This window comes from Theropithecus gelada, chromosome 19 (assembly GCF_003255815.1).
Source record: "Theropithecus gelada isolate Dixy chromosome 19, Tgel_1.0, whole genome shotgun sequence".
NCBI classification, from domain to species: domain Eukaryota; kingdom Metazoa; phylum Chordata; class Mammalia; order Primates; family Cercopithecidae; genus Theropithecus; species Theropithecus gelada.
The window spans coordinates 1,200,175-1,212,105 of record NC_037687.1 but is presented as its reverse complement, the minus strand read 5'-3'; the positions used below and the strand labels follow the sequence as shown (position 1 = coordinate 1,212,105).

General features: G+C 61.6%; 2 protein-coding genes across 5 annotated transcripts; both read right to left on the bottom strand.

Annotated features, from left to right (window-relative positions):
* Positions 1-1,181: 1,181 nt before the first annotated feature.
* C19H19orf24 (chromosome 19 C19orf24 homolog) lies at positions 1,182-4,940 on the bottom strand. Its single transcript, XM_025365808.1, has 3 exons — positions 4,554-4,940; positions 3,108-3,224; positions 1,182-1,648 (listed from the first exon to the last, which is right to left on the bottom strand). Coding segments are annotated over exons 1-3 (402 nt in total). The 5' UTR covers positions 4,838-4,940; the 3' UTR covers positions 1,182-1,647.
* A 641-nt stretch (positions 4,941-5,581) lies between these two features.
* On the bottom strand, positions 5,582-11,470 carry CIRBP (cold inducible RNA binding protein). 4 transcript variants are annotated; one of them, XR_003116787.1, is made up of 8 exons: positions 11,327-11,467; positions 9,345-9,453; positions 9,135-9,241; positions 8,913-9,051; positions 8,750-8,831; positions 8,339-8,409; positions 5,941-7,962; positions 5,582-5,738 (listed from the first exon to the last, which is right to left on the bottom strand). XR_003116787.1 is itself a non-coding variant. In XM_025365806.1 (7 exons), the coding sequence occupies exons 2-7, from the start codon at positions 9,445-9,447 to the stop codon at positions 6,070-6,072; spliced, it is 507 nt and encodes a 168-aa protein (XP_025221591.1). In that variant the 5' UTR covers positions 9,448-9,453; positions 11,327-11,470; the 3' UTR covers positions 5,582-6,069. The 4 variants fall into 4 exon arrangements, 1 of the variants encoding a protein (XP_025221591.1); XR_003116786.1 differs by having other exon boundaries at positions 5,941-8,409; positions 9,345-9,514; XR_003116785.1 differs by having other exon boundaries at positions 5,941-8,409; positions 11,327-11,401.
* Between the last annotated feature and the right edge of the window lie 461 nt (positions 11,471-11,931).

Here is an 11,931-nt window from a genome sequence, read left to right as displayed (position 1 = left end):
ACAGACGTGAGGGCCAGACGGATGGGGAACAGCAGACCCCGGGGCACAGGTGTCACCTGCTTGTCCCCAGTCCCACACAGTCAGGTCGAGCCAAGCTGCCCTCCCCCGCTGCAGTCTCGGGGGCCTCTCTCAGTCTGTGGCCTCACTTTGAGGGTTACTTCCCCAACCCTCCCTGTAGGATTCCCCTAAAGAACAGGGTGGGGTAGGCAATCAGAGAGGACTTCCTGGAGGCGGCGGCTGAGAGCAGAGCAGAGGACCCGGGGTACTGGAGGGGGAAGGTGAAACGTGAGCAGAATCCTGGCAGGGTCTGCTCAGACGGAGATGCCCAAGGGAGCAGATGGTACCAGGACAGGGGACCCTGCTCTGAGGGGGCGACAGCCCCTCCCAACCCTGGCAGTGGCACAGGCAGGGTCGGCACAAACCCGAGGGACTCCCCATCCCCTGGTGGACGTGGGGACACGGTGGGCTCAGGAAGTGGGGGGACAAATGGGCTGTGCCGGACCGGCTTTCCCACATGAAGGGTTAAGACCAGGGAGACAGCGAGGGGACTGGGCGGCCCAAGGCTGCCACCTGGTGGCGGCTCCAGCTAGGTTGCCTGGGGGAGACCTCAGGCTGTGGGTACCCACCTACCATGGTCTCTCCAAGGCTAAACTCATGGGGGACAGGGGGACAGGCCAGAGCTGGACTCCGACAGACACAGACCCCTGCAGGAAGAACAAGGCCCCAGGGAAGCTGATTAAGCGCCTTGCCGGGGATGGGGTCTCAGGCTCCACGTTCTACAGCAGACTGATGGGGGAGGAGTGTCCGGCATGGGGGCCCAGGCCGCGGGGAACTCCAGCCTCCTACAGCACAGCTCTGGGGCTCCCCGGAATCATGGCCAGAGGTATCCGTGAGGTGATGTGGGGATCCTCCAGGGAAGGGCCCATGAGACCCAGGCTGAAGATGGCATAGAGAAGGGGGCCTGCAGCAGGGGCTCTGACAGATGGAACAGGAGTTTCCTCTAGGAAAAGAGGTGCTCACAGGCAGGGCCTGATCCCAGGCAGCTGGAGATGGGTTCCTCACTTGGGGGCAAGGCTGGAGAACCCAAGCTTGGTTGCAGACAGACCAAGGCTGGCTTGAGCCCTGCTCCACCACCCTCCCCGCACTGGCCGCACCAGTATGCACGGGCCTGGAGGTGGCACGGGGTCAGCACCAGCTGCCGAGACATGGCTGCATTTATTGTTCCCAGCCCAGCGGGAAGGTGCTCCCAGAAAGGTCCCTTGGGTCACCTACCCACCCAGCCTCGGTTCTGGGCTGCCATGCCCCCGCGGGGACAGGGGAGACACACAAGTCACAGTCAGGCAAGGGGGCCTCAGAGTCCTGGGCAGCGGCTGTCGGGGCCCGTCCGGTCTTCACCTGGGACCCTCGGCCAGGCTGGGGCAGCATCCAGGAGGCAAGGCTGTGTGGTCCGGCGGTAGGTGCAGGTGGCAGTAGGCAGGCAGGCTGCACAGGTTCCAAAAAGAGCTCTCGGGCTGGCACTGGATGAGGCCAGCCCCAGGGCCAGCAGGGGAATGAGCGGTGGAGCGGGGGGTTGCTGGGCACTGGGGTGGGTCCCATCTCCTGTCCTTCCCTCATGGCCGCTGGAAAGGCCGCCTCCCTGGCTCAGCATCTGGAAGCAGGGGGTCAAGGGTGAGAGGTGAGGAGTGAAGGGCCCACCCTGCCGGGCAGAGGCTCACCCAGGTCAGGTAGGAGCAGGCAACCTGTCCAGGCCCCCTCAGTCCACCAGGGCCCACCCTTCCTCCCCTGGCCTCCTGGGCCCTGCTCAACTGCCCACCCTGGGGGAAGAGGCCCCCAGCCAGGAGGTAGAAAAAACCTGGGAGGGGCTCCCAGAATGGACTAAGACCTTGGGGAGGGATCCCAACGCCACCCTCCCTGGGGGCTCGAAAAGTCAGCGCTGTCCCCAGAGGCCGCCCTGTCCCCTGGTCTCCCAGCCTCCATGCCTGCCACCCCTCAACAGGCCAAGGTCCCCCCAGCAGCCACACTGCAGCACAACATAGCCATCAATCCCTGCCCAGAACCCCGCTAACCCAACACCTGCCTGTACACCCAGGCCTACCCCAGCCCGCCAACATCTGCCCAGCCTCCACCTCTGTCCCTGCTGTTCCCTCGGCCTGAGATACTCTTCCAGGAGCCAGCCCCATTACACACCAGGGAGAGGCCCTCCCTGACGCTGCCCGCTCAGAAGCATCCTATGGTCAATTCTGCACCTGACTTAGACCTCGTCTCTCAGAGAGGAGCCCAGATCGAGCACCCACTACCCTAAGCCCTGCAGCCGCTTTCCTGTCTTAAAGATGCAAGAAGGCTGAACGCGGTGGCTCACGCTTGTAATCCCAGCACTCTGGGAGGCCAAAGCGGGAAGATCACCTGAGGTCAGGAGTTCAAGACCAGGCTGACCAACATGGAGAAACCCCGTCTCTACTAAAACTACAAAAACGAGCCGGGCATAGTGGTGGGCACCTGTAGTCCGAGCTACTCAGAAGGCTGAGATGGGACAATTGCTTGAACCTAGAAGGCGGAGATTGCAGTGAACAGAGATCATGCCATTGCCCTCCAGCCTGGGCAACAAGAACAAAACTCCGTCTCAAAACAAAACAAAAACAGGTCAGGTGCGGTGGCTCACGCCTGTAATCCCAGTTCTTTGGGAGGCCCAGGCAGGTGGATCACCTGAGATATGGAGTTGGAGACCAGCCTGGCCAACATGGTGAAATCCATCTCTACTAAATACAAAGAGTCAGCTGGTCGTGGTGGTGGCGGGTGCCTGCAATCCCAGCTACTTGGGAGGCTGTGGCAGGAGAAATGCCTGAACCCCGGAGACAGAGGTCACAGTGAGCTGGGATTGTGCCACTCCACCTCAAAAATAAATAAATAAAAAATTTAAGTTACAAAAAAAAAATTGTAAATAGAGGCTGGGAGAAGGGATGAGCCCTGCCCAGGGAGACCATGCCCTGACCACTGCTGTCAGCTGTGATTGCAGGGACCACTCCATCGCTTGCCCAAGTCACCAGATCCTGCTGAGTCTCCAGCCCAGCCTGCCCACCGAGGCCCCAGAGCTGGGGAAGGGTGCACACCATCTCAGATTCCTCGACTCAAAGACCGTCTCCTCATCGCTGTCCAGCGAGGCCATCTCGGTGGGGTCCTCGGTGTTGGCCAGGAGTCCATATCGCCTCCGCTGAGGCTTCTTCAACCTGGAAGTAGGTCCAGGCATTGTCAATGGTCCCTCCCTGCCAATCCTGCCTCCTCCTTCCCTCAGGACCCTCATTGCCATCCTCTACTGGATCCCCCAGCCCTGCTGCAGACCTCCCTGGTTTTGCTGTGCCTGTTTCTTTCACGTCCTAATCGCCAAGTGATTACCGCTCTCTCCCAAGGCGGTGACAGTCAGAAAACACTTGCCCTAGCAGACCCTCCCATCTCCCCTGTGCCAGGACCCCAGAAGAGGCACGCTGATGTCACTCCCGTTGCACCGATGAAAAGACTGAGGCTCACACAAGGGTGAGGTTTCGCCAAAGACAACAGAATGGAAGGCTGTCTCAGGGCCAAGCCACTGGTGGCCCCAGCAGCCAGGGAGGCAGGGAGGGTGCAGGGCACAGGCAGGGGAGAGCGCCCAGCAGGTGCTTCCACAGGAAGGGGTGTGGAGCACCGAGGAGGCTCTGCACAGGGCCCCTAAAAAGCAGCATAGCCAGGCACAGTGGCTCACATCTATAATGCCAGCACTTTGGGAGGCCGAGAAAGAAAGATCACTTAAGCCCAGGAGTTCAGACCAGCGAGGGCAACATGGCGAAACCGCATTGCTACAAAAAAACATAACAAATGATAAGCAGCTTGACTTTGCCAAGGTGGTGATGGGGAGGGATAAGGTCCTCGCTGTGTCGCTCCCACCCGGAAGCACCAGCCACACTGGGTAGTCAGAAACCCAGAGAAAACTGGGCCCACAGGCCAGGGAAGCCGGGGTGGTCTGACCAGGCAGAAGCCCCTCCTGTCCAGAGGCTGCCTACACCTGGACCCCGCGAGGGTCTGGGGACGCAGCCGCACCTCCCGGGCTGTGGGAGCACCCAAGGCGGGCACGTGGCCGACGCTGGCGAAAGCCCAGCTTCAGCGGGTGGAGGCACAAAGGAAAAGAATCGGGACCCCACGGAAGGGTCGCGGCTGCAAGCGGGAAGATGAGAGCGAGGACCGGCATCCGGCGACAAGGAGCCAAGGAGGATCCCTCGCCCCGCCAGGGCCTGACCCCTGCCCGGCACGCTCCGGCTTCCGTGGCTCCATATGGGAAACGGGCAGCGTCACCCCCGAGTTAAGAGGCGGCGACGCTGCGCACCCCGACGCCCGGGCGCAGGCCGGAGAGCGGGCGAGTCACGTGGCCCTGCCCCGCCTACACCACGTGACGATTCCCGCACAGCTCCGCCCACGCCCACTCCGACCGGGAGGGAGGGGGGAACCCCGCGGCCCGGCACGTGACGCACGAGGCGCGCGCTAATTGGCCACGGCTGGGAGACGGTACCCGTGTGCGCCTGACGCACCTGAACGCCCGGATGAGGAAGTAGAGCACGGCCAGGCCGCAAAAGCCCAGGATCACGTAGAAAGAGCGCTTCACCGCCGAGCCCGGCGACACCGGCGGACCCGCGTGCGTGCTGTTATGCGGAGCGCCCGGCTGGCTCCCGTTCGTCACGACTAGCGGCGGCGACAACGTGACCTGTGCGGGGCGCGGCGGCGAGGCCTCTTTGGCACCGCACGACAGCGCCGCCAGCAGCAGCGCCAGCGGGAGCAGCAGCAGCGGCGGCGGCGGCAGCACGCGCGGCCCCATGGCCCGGCGGAAGCGGTGGCGGCGCCCCGCCCCTATGCACGGCTGTCAGTCAGACGCGCGGTGATGATGCCGGCCAATGGGGCGCGGGGGCGGAGCTTGACGCCCGGCCCCTCCTCCGCCTGGTGAGCCCTCGCGCTACCCACAGTGCCCCGCGCGCCCGCCGCTGAGCCTGTTTCGTCGTCCGGCTCCGGGAGCCAGTGCGGAGGCCCGGAGCCCGCCCGTGGGAGCCCCGCCCGTGGGAGCCCCGCCCGTGGGAGCCCTGGCAAGGCGCCGCAGGCAGAGTCCAGGATTACCAGCCCGGCGTGCGGGCGCGTGGCTTCCGAGGAAGTCGGGCTGGTAGCGGGGGAACGGGGCGGACGCCGACCTCAGGACCTCGGGCCGCTCCTGCCCCCGCCTCACGGACGGTGAGGACGCCTCGGCTGTGTCCAGGGCCCAGGAAGGAGGCGCCCCGTCCCCAGCCTGCTGCAGGGAACCGGGGGCTCGGCCCAAGACGGGGTCTGACAGCGCCTGCGCGGCACCCCGCGGCCCCCCACGCCCCCGCAGCCGAGTGCGCCAAAGATCCCGCGGGACCGACGTCTCCGCGCTGCGAACCCCCTCAGTGGCGAGCCCTGCGGTCACCGCGCGCCAGTGACCCTTGCGGTCTTCCCCGTCGAGTGCTGCTAGTGCGCTGAACGGGGTCCGCAGGCTTTTCTCCCGGTGGCCCCGCTCTGCCGACAGCCCCCCAAACCACAGACTCGGTTTTCAGGGTGCACACGTGGCCCTTTATTCGAATCCGCCTTTCACAGGGCTCCACATCGTTGTGGGCAAGGACTGGCCGCCCCGCAAGCCGCCAGCGCACCGCAGCCCGTCCTCCAGGAGAGACTTGAGGCCCTGAGCCCGCACCTCGCTCGCGAAGCGCCTCCTGGAAGGAGGGAGGGAGGGAGGGAGGCGCGGGCTCCAGGCGCGGACCCGGCGCTCCGGGAGGCGCTGCCCTGCACCCCACACACACCGAAAGGCGCCCGCCGCGGGGCCACAGGTGCGGGAAAGCAGGACTCAGTGGAACGCCCAGGTTCCGCCCGGGACAGGGCTCAGCGCCACATGCCACTCTCCCCGAAAGCACTTACAGGGGACAAGCCTCCGGGGCAAGCGGCTGCCTCCAGCTCTTGTTCCAGGTGAAGTCCCTCCTGGGACACTGACCCCAGAGGTCATCGCTGCTCTCAGGCCACCCTTCCCCGAGTCCTGGCCGGGCCCCTTCAACCTGCCAAAGCAAAGCAGCGTTACTCCCAGCGTCCTCCACGGGGCTCACAGCTGCCCCTCCCGGCCTCCCCGGAAACGGCCACAGCCCCTAGGAAGGTCTCAGGCTAGTCACGGGGCTGTGACCTCAGGCTCCGTCACAGGCCAGCGTGCCCAGGGCGGGTCTGCGCCTTGGGGGCGCAGCCAGAGCCAGCTACCCGCATGGGATGGAGCTACATGGGTCAATGTGGGCTCTAGAAAAAAACTAATGGCGGCAACATACATCAGAGAAAGCTAGTTAAGAGTGTGACTTAAGAGGTCTGGAAAAGACAGTCAATTGATGAGCAAAAAATCCAAAAGGCGGGGGCATTCACTGGTCTCCAATCCTGCTTAAGGGACCTCATCTAAGAGCCAGGCATGACTGGGCCCAGCCTGCACCTGGCTGCACGTGGGGAGCGTAATGGCCAGGCCTGACTTTAGTTCCAGCTTAATTGAAGAAGAAAAAAAAAGTTGAAAAAAAAGGAAAAACAAAAAACAGTCACAGGAACATTCCCCGGGCACATGACTTTCAATGAGCTCTCGACAAGAGGGATGTGGGCACGAGCGGAAGGAGTTACCTCGAATTACAGGGCTATTTCCACATATGAGCTAGCCAAGGGAGCAGCTTGCGTCTCAGAGGGTTCTGTTGGGCGCACAACACTTCTGTCCTCCGAGGGCTGCAGCTTCCATAGGCTAGCAGAGAACGCTCAGAACTCGTGAAGCAACAGCAGAACTAGCTAACCGGCTGGCCGTCTGAGGTCGCCCTGGGATGCCACGTGCCTCCGCTCTCTGGCCTGCTTCTAGACTGAGGCAGTCCAGGTCAGCGTCGGGTGCACATCCACTGTCCCTGCTAAGCTGCCCGCACAGTCCAGCCCTCTGGCCACCACTGCCAGAAGCCTCCCGGGGCTGCCCTGAGGCCTGAGCTGCCCGCTCCCGTCCCCCGCCTGGCTCCCCTACCCTGACCAGCGCCAATCTGCTGGGCCTCCCTTTCTAGCTCTCTCTGCAGGCCCCAGGGAAGGCTTGCAGACCTGCTGCTTCTCCGCCTTCTCTCTGCTCAGGTCTGGCTGCAGGAGCCTGCAGCAGGGAGTGTGTGGTGCAATGCAAGGGAATTGTCAGAGCAAGGTTCATTTCACACGGTCTTTTAATCGGCTTCGTAAAGCCAAAGAAAACTGCATACAAGAATTCCTCAGCCACTGCAAATACAACATCGATGGAGTATGCGTACGTCTTCCAGTAAAAAAGGACAATATAAATAAACATCTTCAAGAACCTCTCAGGGACGTCTGCACGTCTACTGTGGGGCGCACAGCACAGATGGGCGCAGGGGCCAGGGCTCCAGGGCAGTTGCTGCCACACCCGCCGGGGTCCTACCACACTACACTCAGAAACGTCACATGGAGTTGGAAAAAGCCACAGCTTGCTCAGCTTCCGACAAAGAGCGGATTCACAGTCCGTTCGATCTCAGAGGAGTGAGTGGGGCACCCACTTCATGGGGCCAACCCCACCAAAAGAAAAAAAAGCAACACAACCAAAAACTAAAACAAAAACCAAAAACCCACACAACCCCCGATTTTTTTGAAAACTCATGGCTCGTGGTCAAAAAAGTAAATCTGAAGTGCTTTTCAAAATGTTTTGAAAACCCTTAAAAACAGCACTTCCTTAAAAAGAAAAGTCTAGTAACGAGGCCATCCTGGCGTCAGAAGCGGTCAGGCTGGGTTTGACAAGATCAGAACCGAAATGACTACGAAAGTGGGAATACAAGGAGGTGCGTTTACTACACGTATTAACGTTCAGCGAAGCTCCCACAATCTTTAAACACACAGCCATTGGAAGGACGATCTTGAGCAGGAAGGGTTTTTACTCGTTGTGTGTAGCTGAGGACAAGAAGCAGGCACAGTGTAAAGGCACCGAAGCAACGAGAGGCAGCTTCACCCCAGAGGCCAGACCAGGGCGAGGCCTGCGACCGGGGAGCAACCACCCCCCACAGCCGAGGGAGGCTGGCCTGCAGCCACACATGCACCTATGCTGACTGCCCAGCGGACCCTCGCTCTCCCTTGCCTTTTTGGTCAGTCTCATTTGGCTTTTGTGTCCTGTGATAGAAATGGCTCTGAGAGGACAGACGCGCCTCTTATAGGCAAGCGCAGTGACAAGATCTGAGTGTCCAGCCTAAAGTGCTTAGAGAAGGTGCCAAGGTGAACCGAGCTCCCACCGCAGGCCACAGCAGCGTGGCACCCTCGGAGCGTGACTTACCGTAACTGTCGTAACTGTCTCTATAGGACCCGCCCGAGCTCCGGTCACTGTAGCCACCACTCTGACTCCGGCTGCAGGATAGACAGACATGAGTACCGGAGGATACCAGTCTACTTTTGCTCTGCCACAGCAGGCTGAGCCGTCAGCCCCCATGCCAGCTGTCCCTTCTGGGGACGCAAGGACCCCAGCAGGGTAGAGTCTCAGAAATCGTCCAAAACCTGCACCAGCCATGCCCCCCTGGCCTTCCTGCTTCTGCCACCGTCTTCAGCAGTTTCCTCTTCTCTTGGCCTGGGCCCCCTCCCGCCTCTGCTCCTTGCCCAGCCAGCCTCATCTCAGCTCCCCTAGGGACCTGGGACTGAAGCTGGCCATCCCACAATCACCCCTGTGCCCGGGTTGGCCTTCACCCCTCACCTGCTATAGTAGTCTCTGGAGCCACCGTAGCCCCCACTCCTGGACTCGAACCGGTTCCCCCCATAGCCTCGGTCCCCTCCTCCTGCATACAGGAAGAAGTGAGTGCCAGCTCCCACCAGCAGGGCCTCACAGCATCCCCAAAGGGCCCACTCACGGCACTCACCTCTAGAGAACCCACGGCCCCGTCCTCGGCCCCCACGGAAGAAGCCCCGGCCCCCGGCAGAGCCACCACGGTACCCACGGGATCGGTTGTCTGATGACTTGCCTGCCTGGTCTACTCGGATCTGTCGCCCATCTACAGACTGGAGACCAGCGGGTGGCACAGGTTAGTGGGTGGGTGCCCCATCCTCAGGACGGGGCTCCCGCTCAGCACCCTGATCCTCACCTTCCCGTTCATGGCCATCATGGCATCCTTGGCGTCGTCAATGTTCTCAAAGGTGACAAACCCAAATCCCCGAGATCTCTGGGTCTCCCTGTCTTTCACAACCACCACTGTGCAGAGGAGAAAGGTCTGCAGTCAGCACCCAGCTGTACCTACAGTCAGGAGGAGCACAAGCCAGCCCCACCCGGGCCACCGGCCCAGCACCAGCCTCACCTTCAGAGATCTGTCCGTATTTTGAGAAGACCTGCTCCAGCGACTGCTCATTGGTGTCAAAACTCAGCCCTCCAACAAAAAGCTTGCCTTCGTCTGATGCCATGGCGGCCTGTGGCAGACACCAATGAAATCCTCAACAGGGGTCATCTCTCACCACCTCTCCCCGCTTCCTATTTTATGTAAATGACATGTGTTTTTTAGGGAAAATATTAGAAAATCAGATTATTGTTTTTCATTGTCGGAAACTCGTACCTAGGACTTAAGCTGTCACCCAGGCTGGAGTGCAGTGGTGCAATCATGGGTCACTGCAGCCTCCACCTCCTAGTCTAAGCAATTCTCCTACCTCAGTCTCCCAAGAAACTGGCACTATAGATGTGCACCACCACGCCTGGCTGATTTTTTCTTTTTAATTTGTTTTAGTAGAGATGGGGTCTCGCTCTGTTGCCCAGGCTGGTCTGAAACTCCTGGGCTCGGCTGGGTGCAGTGGCTCACACCTGTAATCCCAGCACTTTGGGAGGCCGAGACGGGCCGATCACCTGAGGTCGGGAGTTCGAGACCAGCCTGACCAACATGAAGAAACCCCATCTCCACTAAAAATACAAAGTAAGCCAGACACGGTGGTGCATGCCTGTAATCCCAGCTACTCGGGAGGCTGAGGCAGGAGAATCACTTGAATCCGGGAGGCAGAGGTTGCGGTAAGCCGGGATCACGCCATTGCACTCCAGCCTGAGCAACAAGACTGGATGGAACTCTTGTCTCAAAAAAAAAAAAAACTCACTCCTGGGCTCAAGCAATCCTCCCACCTTGGCCACCCAAAGTTTTGGGATTACAAGTGTAACCCACCGCACTCAGCTAAGAGTTAATTCAAACTGATTTACTACACTGAATACAGTCCGCTTCTCAGCTCCCTCCACCCCCCAGACTAAAGGCAGGCCGCACCCATGCCCACGGTCCTCCCCATGGGACAGGGGCTCCGGTGTCTCCCCGCCCCCGCCCCGAATCTTCCAGTCGTGCCGTGGGCAGGACTGCACCCTCAGCTTCTCCCCTTTACGAACTGGTGCCAACTCCAACCCTAACCAGCTGACTTCTGCTTGTTGCTGGACCAGAACGTGCTTCTGTTCACTGTAAAATTCCCCGAGACTGGGGGAGCTGGCTGTCAGGGAGGCCGCCCCGTGCTGGGGGGCACGTCGGGGCAGGCACTAACTTTTACAGACAGGACCTCTGCCGGGAATCGGGAAGGGATGGCCCCGGAAATGATGAGGCAGGATTTCCAGACAGGAGAACTGGCATTCAGGAGAACTGGCTATTTAAGGGGGCAGTCAGTGCTGACACAGACAAAGCATTCATTGGCTGGGAATGGCCACCACCCAGTGGCGCTGATAACTAGACTTGGAAGTCTGGCACTGGGGGCTGTGCCAACTTGGACCAAAGTTTGGGCGCAAAGCACGACGTGGCAGACGAGGAATCACACTGGAACGGGCCATGCCTACCCAGGATTTGCGAGGCCGTCCTTTCCCTCATGCAATCACAATGGGAAAAGGAGAAAAATGAGGCTCAGAAAACAAAAGCGTTGGTTTATGGATACCTCCAGCCCCATGGCAGGGAAACGGGCCCTGGAGACCGGGCGCGCCACGTGGCCCCGCCCCCGCCGCGTGCGCATGCGCCCCGTGCGCGCCCTGCACCACTCCATCCGGGCACTCGGTGCTCCCGCCATTTCGCTGGGCACAGCCTCGAGCTGGCGGCCGCCATTTTGCGGCGGCAAGCCGGTCGCTGGCGGCCCGGGCCGGCGGGGAGAGGCCCTCTGGCCGCTACTCGGCCCAATCTCCCGCTGCCCCTCGCCGCCGGCGGGGCGGACTCCACCCCGGGCCCGCCCCGGCACCGCCCCCTCCCAGGGGCGTGCCGCTGCGGCCCCGCCTCGCCTGGCCGCCGCAGGCCGCCCGCCGCCCCGAGTTCCTCGGAGCCGGTGCCGCCAGGGCCCTCACCACTGAGTCGGGCAGGTCCCTGACGCAAGCGGGAAGACGGCACACCACAACGACCCGAGCCTCCTAACGCGCGAGTGAGGGGGGGCGCCCCGGCGCCCGGCATTATATACACCGCCGCCGGGCCCCGCCCCCTGCACCTCCCGGACCAATCAGAGGCCGCTCCTGCGTCTCATATTCATGAGCTGGGGGCCGGGTCTATCTTGGCTCCGCCTCCTCCCGCGCGCTGGTGTCGGGCTAGACGATTGGCCGGGACGTTTCCAGTCCGCAGTCCCCCGCCCGCGCTCGGGGGGGCGTGGCCAGCGCGCGGCGGGGCGGGGCTGACCCAGTTCCGCGTGCCCTCTCCCTGGCCCGCGGCGGGCAACAAATGGGCCTCTAGCTCCGGTTCGGAGGCCTCCGGCCTCATGGGGACCTCTGGGTGTCACTAGGACCCCGACTTTGCCTGTGCTCCAGCAGTCCCGACATAACCTAGCCCAGATCCGCTACCCAACCAAGCCCCGGCTGTCAGACATCCCAACTTCATCTGAACCCCGATACCTGTCTTGATATTCTTGCCACTACAACCGACGTCCCAGTTTTCCCAGCACCCCAGCACTCCATTCCTGCCA